This window comes from Cetorhinus maximus, chromosome 16 (genome assembly GCF_964194155.1).
Source record: "Cetorhinus maximus chromosome 16, sCetMax3.hap1.1, whole genome shotgun sequence".
Classification (NCBI taxonomy): domain Eukaryota; kingdom Metazoa; phylum Chordata; class Chondrichthyes; order Lamniformes; family Cetorhinidae; genus Cetorhinus; species Cetorhinus maximus.
In genome coordinates, this window is record NC_135894.1 from 80907856 (window position 1) to 80922688 (window position 14833).

Here is a 14833-nt window from a genome sequence, read left to right on the forward strand (position 1 = left end):
TCGACTCCTCTTTGCGCGTTCACATCCAATTTCACTCTGGTTTCCCACCAAGTTGTAGCGCAAAACCCCGGGCACTGGCGACGCTGGGAATGAATGCCTGTACACGATCTAACTTCCCCATCCATTCCCCTTCTCAAACGTGAACCACAGGGACAAATAATTGCGCCCATTCGGTGGAGCTGGTTAGACGGGGGGAGGCTGTAGGTTCGGCACCGGGGCAGACATGCATTTTTGCTCCGTGCGTTGCCCTCCCAGCCGTCGCGATGCAGAGAAATCCGACCTAGCAAAAAAACAAGTGAAAGGTCGACAACGATTAATGCCGTTCAATATTTTCGAAACTGGCCATTTGGCGAGATGGCTGCTTGTTGTACTTACGGGGTTTCGCTTATTGTGGAAAGGACTGCAAACTGCAAAATCATCAGATGGAATGTAAAATGTATTTTCTTTGCATTTAACCCGCCTGGAATTTCCATTCGTTTAGATTTCAACATGGCAACCTATTGAGATACATTAGTGCAGAGTGTGAATTGACTCCACTAATCCTAGAAACTGAGCTCTCCCAGTCAGGCTAATAATAGCTGTTCAGTTACAGAAGTGAAACATTTGAACTTCTTCGGCGCTACGGTTGGGATTTAAAATAACTGAGGAGTTGTTCCTGAGTGTTCATTTTAAAGAGCGCGCGTTGGTAGCGTAAAGTGCACACACACACATATATATATATATATATATAACTCCCCAACCACCCCCTGCAAAAAAAGGAAAATATTAGATTCCGCTATCGGCCCCGAGCCCACAAACTTGAGGTTGTTACTGACAGGGGATTTAGTCGGACGCTTTGATTCTCTCTCCCCCTTCATTGAAATGTATTTCACACACACACAAAACAGGAACTGTGGTGGAACATAAGCCTCGCGGTTCCTTGTGCGCGTTTCTTGTCACTGATCAGAATTTTTATGGCAACTGACTCCCTCGATAGGACAATGTTACTCGGTACGATGAGAATATATTGTTGACAAAAGTGCACTACATCGTATAAAAACACAAAATATAAAAGGCATAAATGTATGCCTATAATCCAAGAAGTGGTGGGAGCGGTGTCCTCTTGCCCTGAATGAATGATACTTTCAAAGACATTTAAGCGGGGGTGAAGCAGGACAGCAAGACCCGAACCCATAAAACGGACATTCGATGTGTTCTGAACGACATTTATATCAGTGCTTTTGTTGTTGTCGTCGATGGGAGTTTGGGGCATTAACCCGCAAGTGTGCAGTAACTTGAAATTGAAACACGCACAATATGTATTTATGATTTTTTTTATTAATTTTAAAATTTCCACAGTTACTCGATCACACTTTTTTCCTTCGAACGAAATAAGTAATAAATATTATTTAGCACATTTCTTTACAAAAATAAACAGATGGAAAGCAAATTTTTGCTTTATATTTTTTCATCATTTTTTCCCCCTCGCGAATGAAAAACAAAAGACTGTTACGGTAAGACGTTACAGGTGGCTCTTAAAAAACACAGACACACACGAGCTGCTTAAGAAGTTGGGAAGCGCAGGAGAGTAGTTGCAGTGAACTGAAGCAGGTTAAACAGCTAAAGAGAGCCAGGATTTGCAGTGAAAACCATATAAAGATTCACAGAAAACGTTTGGGCGAACTCAGCCCAAGAACAAACGAAACACAAGCAGATATATTCACAAACGGCTTTGGGGGCATGAAAAGTACTTATTTCTAACGGTGGCAACACACATCGGTTACCCTTATGCTGAACGGCCGTTATACAGTAAAGGTGTAAACATTTGCGTGTTCAGGCCTGGAGTAAATATGCCGGGTGCATTCGTTTCTAGTCGAACGCGTGGATCAAAGTTTCCAATTCTGCAAAAACCACAGAGCAAAGCAAGTCCCGAACTCTTTACACATAGTCCTATCTACAGCTCCGGGGAGCTGCTCAGTCGAGTTTCTTTCCTGCAGATAAACTCTACTTTTGGCTGTTCTTCCTTGTGATCTTATCGCCTCTTTATCCATTGTGTGTGGTCGTTTCACGGAAGTCTATGAAGAGCAATCTCCTTCCTACATGTGATTTTAGACACTTCATTATAATGTAACACTATCACCGGGACGCTGCATAAAATATTCCCCAAGGCTCGCTACGGTTGAAAGTCATAATCACGTTTGCTGATGGGTCATTTTACAGTCAAATTCACCTTAAACCAAGCTACAGTATCCCCTTTCCTGCGTGTTCTTTGACCTTCGGTTGTAATGTGGAAATAACACATCCAGTTGTCCTTAAAAGACAGTAAATTTCAATAGGGATAGATATTTCCCTAAATTCTACTCGGTTCGCAGGATGTCTGGGTGATTAAATAAACACGAGGTGAAGGACTGGTTTGGAAAAGGGTTACTGCAACTTTCACACGGGTGCATCATTTAAAAAAAAACATTTCATCAACAAAGATAACGAGAGAACCGCAGTGAAGGTTTACCTCTGTGCAAGGATAGGGATAACAAACAACCTACTTGCCCGTGAGTCACATACTCTCATCTCGACTAAATGATTTAAAGGCGACTGAAAGAGTCCGGGCTCACTGTTTCTCACTTGCTGTCCGAGGATAACCGCGACATGCCGGCTGTGGTCATGCTGGCCACATGGTGAGGTGGCGGCACTTGGCACATGGTACATGGGCAGGGCATCCCTCCCCACTGCTGGAAACTGCTGCCGAGTGGGGCCGAGGCGGCGCCCGCCGATTTCAGGAGGCCGTGGGGGGCTCTCAAACTGTTCACGGCCGAGATGCTGCTGCCGCCGGAGAGGGAGGCCGAAGTGACGGCCGGGGCCATGATGGGATGGTGGACCGGGTGAGGTGCGTGAGAAGCTGGGTGGCCGGGCAGAGGCGCCCCGGCGTGGGCGAGGGTCCCGCAGGCCGCCGATGGGTGGAAGCTGCTGTGGTGGCCACCATAGATCTCACTCACCAGCCTCTTCATCTCCTCCAGGGAGTTGGTGAGCATCAGGATGTAGTTTCTGGCGAGGAGCAGGGTGGCGATTTTGGACAACTTTCTCACCGAAGGTCCGTGTGCGTAAGGCATGACTTCCCGGAGCCCATCCATGGCGATGTTCAGGTCGTGCATTCGTTTGCGCTCCCGGCTGTTGATCTTCAGCCTCAGCTGCTGGAGCTCCGACTCGCTCATTTGCTTCTTGTCTTTTAACCTGAGGTTGTCCTTGGCTCTCAGCTGACCCCCTCGCTCGCCGCACAGCTCGGCGCCGCACTCGCTCTGTGTGGAGGACACGGTGCCCGAGAAGCCCGAGGAGGGCTCGTCAGACAGGAAGAGATCCGGGGAGGACGGCTGGCTCGATATTAGACTGGTATCGGAATCCATTCGTCAGTTTTGAGAAGGGGTGGGAGGTGGGGGAGCAAGACGTTCAAACTTACTGCGGACGCCCCAGCCGCTCATACATAAGAGTGTGTCCCTCTGCCTATCTCCCAGGTAAGATTCTATGTTATCAGGGTTTGCCTGGCCGCCTTTGGGGCTTTTTCTGCATTTTATAGGGCGGATCGGAGATCATTCGGAGAAGATCTTCTATTGTTTCTGGCACCGGGATGTCCAATCGTGACAAGGTAACGAAGTGCTGAATGGGAGCCTCCTCCAATGCCGGGAGATGTGGGAGGTGCCGCTTTCCCTTGACAACAAAACACAAGTGAGAGAGAGAGAGGGGGGGAGAGAAGAGAGAAAAACAATAGACAGAGTCAGCGGCTGGGACATCTGCTAAAACAAGAAACTCGAACAAAGTGCACTCCTTCCAAGAACAATAACACTTCAAATCCACACACAGCAGCACTACACCCGCACACCAAGTTTCAAAAGGAATACTTATTTTCTGCCTCTCTCACTCACTGATCTTCATTCAGCGGACAAATAGACCGAAGTCCCAAACAGACTGGAAGCCAACATCGAAATTAAATAACGGGAATCCCGTATTAAAAGACGGAAACAATCTCCCCTCCCCACACTAACATTTCAATTAGATACTCAATTACGCAAACTACAAATTGCAAACCAATATTTAAAACATCTTTCGCCCCAGTCCTTTCTTTATCTGGATCTTGTACAAAAAAAACTCAGGTTCTTAATAAGCCTGTGTAAACTCATACAATCTCCTGGCCTGGAAATGGAAAAGAAAACCTTTCTTTTTAATTATATACAGTAGCATACATATATAACATGCATTCTCTATCATCCTTCCTGTAACATACATATATAAAATGCATTCTCTATCAGACTTCCTGTAACATACATATATAACATGCATTCTCTGTCAACCTTCCTGTAACGTACATATATAAAATGCATTCTCTATCAGCCTTCCTGTGACATACATATATAACATGCATTCTCTGTCAACATTCCTGTAACATACATATATAACATGCATTCTCTGTCAACATTCCTGTAACATACATATATAACACGCATTCTCTGTCAACCTTCCTGTAACGTACATATATAACACGCATTCTCTGTCAACCTTCCTGTAACATACATATATAACATGCATTCTCTGTCAACATTCCTGTAACATACATATATAACATGCATTCTCTGTCAACATTCCTGTAACATACATATATAACACGCATTCTCTGTCAACCTTCCTGTAACGTACATATATAAAATGCATTCTCTGTCAACCTTCCTGTAACATACATATATAAAATGCATTCTCTTTCAGACTTCCTGTAACATACATATATAACATGCATGCTCAATCAGCCTTCCTGTAACATACATATGTAACATACATTCTATGTCAGCCTTCCTGTAACATACATATATAACACATTGTCTATCAGCCTTCCTGTAGCATATAAATATATATAAATATGCTCCAACAGCCTTCCAGTATCATACATATGTAACATGCATTCTCTGTCAGCCTTCCTGTAACATACATATATAGTATGCATGCTCTATCAGCCTTCCTGTAACATACATATGTAACATACATTCTATGTCTGCCTTCCTGCAACAAATATATATAACATGCATTCTCTATCAGCCTTCCTGTAACATACATATATTACATTCTGTCAACCTCTCTAGCCTCGAGTGAGTGCAGCGCCTGACATATGAACACACAGGAAACCCATCTGTAAACCCCGAAACATTTCAATTCTCAGGAGTGGAAGATAGAACCGCACAGGGAATAGGATGTGTTTCATTCTATCATGGATGAATGAGAGATTGGGGGGAAATTGTATCTGTTTTAGTGAAATGAGTTGCAGGCGTTCATTGCATAATTTACTGGCTTCACGAGTTTCGGTTGTGTTTTGTCAACTAGTCATTGAACCGTAACAGGGAATACCTATTTTTAAAAAGTGCTTTTTAAACATTTTGTTTTAGCCCTGTTAAATAGTAATTGACCCATTGTATTCTGCCTGTCCTGATTCACTGGTCATGACAACCATGCGATCGATTTAAAGAACTATGACCGACTGTCCATGGCAGGCTACAAAATGTTTGGAAATGGAATCCGCATTTAACAATACGGTGTAGTTTACTGCTAGGACCCGCTCTCCGTTCAGCCCCACTCTGTTTAACAGCTGACTCCACAAGCAGTAATGAACCGTTGAGAAGTTGTCGAAAGAAGTTGCGTATTAAAGCGTTGTAATTGTCCTTTAACGGTTATGATCCATGACGGTTCGATTAGTCAAGCTGTTAGATTTAATCCTGCAAAAAAAAAAGAGGGTTGGGTGTGGGGAATCTTTGCCTCTCGGACAAAGCTGCATTTAAAAAAAAAATGGACAATGAGGAATGTACAGCTTGGTTTGTACAATAGTAACATATGTGTAGCGATGCAGCAGTGCACAGATTTTGTAACCGTGTCATTTCTTTGCTGTGATTGAAGTTTGCATGTCTGGCGGTTGCACTCCCAACACCTGGCGGCTCAAAACTCATTTAAAGATCGTCCTCCAACACGCCACCTAGTGCCCATGTCAAATAATGATCAAAATGTACACATTTACACATTCACCCCTAAGAGCCGCTCACCCATTTTCTATTGTCTGCGATTCTCGCTACAGCTCGGTATTCTTTCTACCCCTTTGTCTCATCCTCGTTTGGCAGATTTCGTGAGATTTCCTTCGCCTGCATTTCACTCTCAACTTTGACGGGACCATTTAGTTCCATTTGGGTGGCTGCTGTTTGGTGTCAACGATTCCCCCTTTTTTAAATTCCATTTCGATTGATTGTTTTTCTTTGGTCGCCTTCCCCACAGCCCCCTCAACTTGTAGAGTGTGACAGAAAGGCAGTGGTGTACGTCGAGAAATTGCGAACTTTCTGGAGGTAGAATAGTAACGTGGAAAAGGCTATACAGTCCAGAAGATGTTCGAACCTGACTCAGTTGTATTCTGTTCTAAAAACTCGCACACCCGAGGACCCCCCTCTCCGTAGTTATAGCGATATGTGAGGGAGAGAGCAATTGTGGAACAGTGCCCGTATACTATAAAGCACCATTAGAATCTAGAAAGTTCATCATTGGGTATTTCTTGTACTTTCTGACTGAGCTCCGTGAGAGTTTTGAATTATCACACTTGGGGAAAAGTAGAATAAGATAAGAAAAACTCAGGCTTATGAAGAAATTTCGGTTATTTTTCGTTAGCCAGGATCATGAAAGTCCGTAATTTGCCCATATTTCAAACGTTACCTATGATGGAAGTTGCTCGCCCAGTACACCTCTATAATGGCTAAAGATGCTCTATTGCTGATAGCATAACACGCTGCTGAGATGGCATCGAAAATGATGGCATGATAAGCTCTTCAGTTTGCTATTACACTCCAGTATTACAATGATCAGGCAGCTAATGCTGCTCCCTAATAATCTGCATCTGCATCTGCCTTATGACTCGTCCCAAAACTCCGTTTATTTTCTCCAAAATTGATTTCCCATTCAAATTAATTTGGCATTTGACTTCAGGTTTTAGATTGTGGCTAGCGTGGTTTTAACTTGTTTCGGTAACTATAATTAATCGGCTAGTGAGTGTATCTATCATGAATGGTTATTCCATACACATTCAAGCTTTTTAAACGCTTGCTTTAAATACGTTTTGATGCTACAAGGGGTATAATATAGCTTCCAATTCTCGCTTTCAAGGTTAATAAATAGCAGCAAGTATCATAAAAGGCATGATGTGTTGCAATGATTGAATTGGTTGAACCTTCGAAAGTGTGGACTCTGAACAAGACTTCACGGTTATTATACCTAAGTTTTTCCTTCATATATGTTGATACACATAGAGCACAGAGTTTGCTAGATCACCATTATAATAACAGGATTTCAATTCAGGTATAAAAGATTCATCTAACACCCTCTCACAGCTGTCAAACAGCTCAAAGCATTTCACTTGAAATAAATTAGTTTGAGGAGGCTGTTATAATGCAGGGAAATATGGAAAGGTCCCGCAAACAGCACATAGAATAGCAAGATCGTCAAATAGTGCCACTGGATCTTTAAAATGCACCTGAGACAACTTTTCAACCAAAGGACAACATAAATGCGGAATCCTCTCAATCCTGCACTCAAGTGGCAATCTAGATTAAGTGCTCATCCTGCAGTGGAGTTTGAACCTAACTGATTTAGAAACGACAACAATGCCGACTGAGACAAGTTGATATTTGATATAAACAAGTGGACATGATCAGTAAATGGCCACTTTATAGAAACTGGAATCCCTGAGTTTTTCTAGCCTGATACATGATCTGATCTGACTTTTTGTAGACCATCTGGTCTGAAGAGAAAGCATCAAGATGGAAGCATAAAAATAAAAAATTTTAAAAGATAGATTAAGCGAATGGACACAATTTGGGCAAATTAATTCCAATGTAGGCAAATGTGAAGTTAAAAAATAGATAGAACAGGATCCTTTCTAAATGGGGAAAAGCTAGAAACTGGAGATCCAAAGGAACTTGTGGATTCAGGTACATAAATCGTTAAAATGTCATTAACCAGTACAGAAAATTATCAAATAGGTTAATGGAATTTTGGTCTTTATATCTAAAGGACTAGAAAACAAGGGGGTAGAAGTCATGCTTCAGCTATACAAAGCCCTGGTTAGACCACACCAGCAGTACTGTGAGGAGTTTTGGACACCACACCTTAGGAAGGATATATTGGCCTTGGGGGGAGTGCAGCAAAGGTTTACCAAACTGATATCTGGTTTCCAAAGATTAAATTACAAGGCAAGATTACGCAAAGTACGGGTGTATTCCCTAGAATTTAGAAGGTGAAGGGGTGATTTGATTGATGTTTTCAAGATATTAAGGGGAATTGATTGGGTAGATAGAGAGAGAAACTATTTCAGCTGATTGTGGAGTCTAGGACTGGGCAGTATATTCTTAAAATTAGAGCCAGGCCTTTCAAGAGTAAAATTAGTGAACACTTCTACACACAAACAGTGGGTAGAAGTTTAGAACTCTCTTCCACAAATGGCAATTGATCAACTGTAATTTTTAAATATGAGATTACTGTCATTCAAGCCTATTAAGAGATATTGGGCAAAGTGATATGATGTAGGTCGCGGATCAGCCCTAATCTCGTTGAATGGTGGAACTGGCTCAAGGGTTTGAATGGTTAATTCCTGTTTCTATGTTCCTATGTAACATTAGGGCTCAGACTAACCTGATACATTGGATCTACAATTACAATAAACCTTCAGTTTAGCACACACACTCACAAATTTCATACAAAATGTCTGTAGAACATTTTCTGTAACACTTTTGTGTCACATTCCTGTAATGCTTCTGTATCACTCCTAATCATAGGCAAATTTATTTTAATCCAGGCAAATTTAATTGGCAGATTTATTCTACCACACCAGATTGGGTCATCCTGCCCACATGATTATCTCTCAGACGTGACTTTCATTTCCTCAAGGTTGCAGCAAACCATGGGCAAACAATTTAAAACAAACTATCAGCAACTGAACAGCTCTAAGCTAGGGGGTAAATGTTGACTCATAGAATGCTACAGCACAGAAGGAGACCCATCATGCCTGTGCCAACTCTTTGTTAGAGTTTTCTAACTAGCCCTTCCCCTCTTTTCCCATTGACCTACATATATATTCTCCCCTTCAAATATTTATAATTCCTTTTGAAAGCTATTATTGAGCAAGCAGGGCTACCCATCCTATGTCTGAGAAATAAAGGAATGAAAGTTAAAAGTAAGATTGAAAAAATAAGATAAAAATGCTTTCATCAAGGTATTAGCTGGGATATTCATGCTACAAGCATATTGACTGAATGCTAACAGATTTCATTCAACAACTCATTTAATTGTGTTCTTTCACAATTATTTTAATTAAAAAAATTAATCCTACAAATATGAAACATATCAAAATTATTATAAAAACACTATTTGACAAAAAAATTCATTTCACAGTGAATTTACATGCATTTGCTTTACTTTACCTGGTTTGACTCTAGTTTAATTAGATTTATAATTTGTACTATACGATTTCTTGAGCATTGCTGAAAAAAGAGACATGTCAAAGCTTTTTGCTTTGCACTCATCAGGACATGCAAGAATACCAATCTAAGGGGGAAAAACAATTTATACTGTATGTGAAGAGATTGCTGATTCATTGGCAAGTGGTTGCCATGGAGAATGCACCACTGATGGTGACTGACAGTTAAGTGCCAAGCATTGTTTGAAATTTAAACCAGGCAGCTTGACTCTGATTGGTCAAGGCATTGCTTTGGGGAATGAGTCAGCGAATGGCTGTCACTTATTTTGTTTAGCTGAAACAGGTGCAGTGTATATATAGGTTCTTTGTGTCCGCAAAGAACAGGGCCCCATGTATTAATATATGTAGCTTCCAGGACATGCAAATGCGTCACATTGTGAGCCTGACTGACAGTCTTAAATTGGCTGTCAACTTAATTCTTGGCACATTGACGATTACTTAAGAAATGTTGTCCAATCATGGAATCACATCTAAAGTTAGAGACTGTGTTTTGAGCCTTGCAAGCATGGGTTGGTTGGGTACACTCTCTACCCTGCCCATGTGAACAGTGGCTGGGACATGCTGTTTGATACGATCCACTAGACTTTGGGATGTACAGTCTACATACCTAGCATCACACTGGCACTGAAATTAATATATCACATTACTCATTTGTGTGATAGACAGAACGCCCTTTTGGCTTGATGGCAGCAACCTATAAGCAGTGAATACCACTCATGTTGCTACTGCATAGTAGCAGCGTGAAACAGCTAGCTTTACCTGTTGTTCAAATTTTCGAGATACCTTGCCCTTCCCCAACAATTAAATTTTCTTAATCATTCTCTACATCAGTCGCTCTCAAAATCCTCAGGATCAAAACCTACATCTACACCTAGCTTCTCAATGTTTGTTAATACTCTGAATATTTCATCATTATTGTTAAAGGGAACACTTGCACTATCACTTATATCACTCATTACATTTTCAATGACACTGAACACATTTTCAGTGTTTGTTGAAACATTAAATATTTCATGACAGAATTTAGAAGTTCTTCCTTCTTGAGCCAAAATCGAGACATTTCGTGGTGATCCTACTCAGCTGTTACATTTCCTGATGTTCTTCAACAAGTGTTTTTGATTTTGTTGTTGTTTCCATAGAAGAACATTCAGTGGGTCAGGTGGCTCACTTAAGGATGCCAATTGTTCTTTACCATTTGCGCAACACATTTTTCAACACTTTTGCACCACATTATTCACGTCTTCTACCAATATCATATCCTAAGTCTGACACATAGGGCTGGATTTTCACCTTGTCAGATGACTTGGGAGCTCTATAAAAATGACGGCTAGGACCCGATTTCAGGATTCCTGATCCCATTCCTAGGGTTTCCAATTTTCAGGAGTGCCTTCTGAGGGTGCAGGCTGGCTCAGGTCAAAAGTCCGTACCCTGCACTTTTGACCTGGCCAGCTCCATTGCGGGACAGGTATGCCCTAGCCCTCAGCAATTTTCATGGAGTTGGGCCAGTTTTTCAATAAGTTGTGGTTCACTGCGCCTCAGAGGTGTTGCGAACCATAACCTGCATGAGAGAACCTTTTGAAAGGTAAGTTCAAAAGGTCCTCCTCATATCCCCCCATGTCAAGCCATGCCCCCCACCCACCCCCATAGCCCCTCATGCCCCCATGCCAAGCTATGCCCTCAAACAATGCCTATGAACCCTCATGCCTCCCCATGCCAAGCTACGGCACTTCCATGCCCATTCATCCACTATACACTGTATAGAAGCAACGGACCCTATAGTTGACTGTAGGTTGTATAAAAAAAGCTTTTAAAATAGTCATTTATTGATAACTTTCCACTCCCAGGTTCTGAAGAAGAGTCATATTAGATTCAAAACATTAACTCTGTTTCTTTCTCCACAGATGCTGACAGACCTGCTGAGATTTTCCAGCACTTTCTGTTTTTATTTGAAACCAAGATTCTAATCTGTTACATGGCCTATGGACAATAGCATATTCACTTCAAGAATGCAGACAAATTACACTTTGTAACTTTAAAGTGACTCACATATACCCCCTACCTTGCATCACATTATATTAATGTCCTTATAGATCAGTGGATTCTCTGACTTATCATGAACAGCTCCATGGGTCATTCATTATTGTTTAAATACTAGTAGATCTCCCTTGGTATTCCTCACACACAATTGATTGTATAAGAGATTGTATTTTTCAGATTAACAATTAATACCCCATGGTGTTTCTTATAGCGAGTTGGAGGCTTCATAAGGAAAGGGCTGTTATACTAAATATTATTAGGGAGACTGATTTATCAGCATTGAGGACTGCCTTGCAACCTGAGACCAGTGGAAAGGGGGCTTGAGGTCCTGCAATACTGGGATGGTGTCTAAGGGTCCAACAGTACCATGAGGTGAGTTCTTGGGACACAGGGTCTAGCAGCATTTTAAGGAGCATTGTGAGCACATTGTAGTAGGTATTAAGATCTGAGATCGGGATAATAGTCTTGGAATCTGGCACTTTTGGAAAAGGGGTTTGCTGGATTGGGGTGATCTTCCAATCAATAACACTAGAGATGATCGCTTGGCCAGGGATGGTTCATGGACTTATGAGGATAGAGAAGGAGGAGGGCTTCCCAAAAGCTGAGAGTAAAAAGGAAGTCCTGGAGAGAAGCCTGCAGGACCCTGGCAGACTTTGTACGGGTATATGGTTATAGAGAGGAGTAGGGCCTGGCAGTATTGAGCATTGCAAGGACTTGCAGTTTTTGGCGGCAGGATCTTACAACCATGAGGGAGGTTGGAACCAGGAGAATGTGCTCAGCTGCCATTTAGGACCTTGTCTGACCACTTTCCCCATTGCAACCCAGTTTCTACCTTTACTACCTAAAACATTTAATACACTATTTGTGCATTTGCTGACTTAAAAAGTCTTCAATAAACATAGGTTTCCATAAAAAATAAACAATGGTGACAATACATTTTTAAGAAAATGTCTAAGTGTTTATACAAAGAAAGCACCCAAATGATTTACTGCTGTTTTCTGAAAATATATATTTTAATCGAATTTGGACCCAAGATGAAGAATGAGGAGCTTATTAATTGACGTGAACAATAGTCAATCAAAAGAAACTCAGTAACAAATTAGTTTACCATTTACATTGAAATACTTGGAAAAACAAACCAATGTACCCTTTAACCTTTTAACTGAGATAAACAAATCCATTCTCAATGAACATTTTTTCTCTTTCTAAATGTCTAAAGAAATCACCAGTACTGTTAATCAGATATGTTTCTAATTGCCTGTAATTACACTTCCAAATTGCTGTTGTTTCACTTCGAGACAATTAGCAAGGTCTTGACAGTAGAAGTGTGATCACCAAAGTGTATTAGTGGAAGCATAGTGTTAAAGGAAGTAAATGTGGCAAACATGAAACAATGCTTTTAATATATTATATAAGCTTTCAGCTATTCTATTGCTCACATGCCAGCACACATCTCTATTATTTATATAATAAATGCCAAAGAAAACTTGAAACTCTCACTTTATTATGATCCTTTAACATTGTGATAAGTTAGTTTTGAATGGATTTGTCGTTGCTCACAAAAAACTAATTAGAATTGTTTCACAAAGGCACATTCATTCTGGTGCAATTAATTATTGCTGTTAAGTGGTTACCAGAGATCAATGGGGACCACAAAGAAATAGCAAGTCTCAATTGTAGAATTTTTGTGACATTAGCTCCAATTTTAACTGGGGGTGAGTGGGGCAAGCATCAGGATCACTCTGGGTCACTGACATGAAGTTCGGGTCATTTTAAAGAAGTTAGGCCTGACGCCCACCTGAACCTGGCATTAATGAATTAAAATATTTTAATATTTACTGTAAATTCTATGAGACAAAAAGGTATGAGGCTAACTCTGTAAGGTGACCACATGCCGGATGCGCAATGTGGAACATAACTCTGATTCAAATAAAGAGATATTGCTTGTCTTACATAAGCATTAAATAGAAGTCACTTTGCAGTCATGGAAGATGTAGAATATAAAAACATTAGCAGTAAGAAATTTGAAGTTGTGCTCCAGCATGATAGATGCTCAATGTGAGTGCAGTCTCACAAAATTTACTCTTAATGTTCAGATTAACTCTCTATAACTGTTTAAGATAATGATAGATATACAGAATAGAATTTTGGATTTATTCCTTTAGTTCTGCATTAAGAAAAATCCTCCTAAACCATTGTTCATAAAGTCACCAGTAGACTTTATCCAGATGTTTCCCCTTCACTGTCTGCGAGCCACATCATCTAATGTATCATTATTGAAATTTTTCTGGTACAATTATTTTTAATGTTTTGTTTCAGATATTTGATTCAAATTATAGGCAAATTTATCATTATTGACCTGTGGTGTAAAATGATTAACGTTTGAAATCAGCATCAAGGTCAGACTAAAGAAGGCAAAGTCATCTCTGTTGGTTACAAAGGTCCAGTGTGAAATGTGTTTGGCCAGTTCCTAGTGCACAAAATTGACACTTATTAGCATTGAATTAGTAATTTACCTCTTATGCAACAGGATGGCCTGAGTATGATACAAAATTTACAGCACAGAAACAGACCATTTGGCCGAACAGGTCTATGTGGATATTTATGCTTTACACAAGCTTCTTCCCACCTTACTTCATCTCACCCTATTAACATAACCTTCTAGGATAGTTGTAAATGGAAAACTGCCACACATGGATGTTTATCTCTGCATTTAAACATGCTGTACCTGGTCACGGAACACTTGGTGGTGACAAATGGTGCATGAAATAGGAAGACCTCATCTCAAAACATGGCAGCGCTATGTAAGCACACAAAAGCAAAATAAAGGTTGTTATGCCACACATGAGTTCTCCTAACCTACAAAACACAAAAATAAAATAGGAGCCATTTTATAACATGACTGTCAGCTATGATATATCACTTAGGAATCTGATTGTTGTAACTGCTGAAATATTACATAATCAGATACACTTGTGATTTAAAAAATAATTATGCACCCCAGCTGCCAGCCACACATTCTCTTAAAGAGACAGTATTCCATCAGGAACCAATCTAGGCTTGTGGCAGTCAATGTGTTCTTTGGTTTTCCTCACATGTGAAATAACCTTCTGGTTTCTCAGCGGATTTAAGCTGATGTCCTCATAAATATGAATATGTTAACCCTCACCCTGCTGAATAAATAGAAAATACCATATGCCTAGCACAAAAAATGTTGTTCATTTTAATTCAATGTTATTATTGCCAATTAATGGTTTTAAAAAATAAGACCAAATTATG

At 40.6% G+C, this 14833-nt stretch overlaps 1 protein-coding gene across 1 annotated transcript; it reads right to left on the reverse strand.

Annotated features, from left to right (window-relative positions):
* Positions 1 to 2597: 2597 nt before the first annotated feature.
* On the reverse strand, positions 2598 to 3377 carry olig2 (oligodendrocyte lineage transcription factor 2). The gene has a single exon (XM_078560550.1). The coding sequence runs from the start codon at positions 3375 to 3377 to the stop codon at positions 2598 to 2600; it is 780 nt and encodes a 259-aa protein (XP_078416676.1).
* Between the last annotated feature and the right edge of the window lie 11456 nt (positions 3378 to 14833).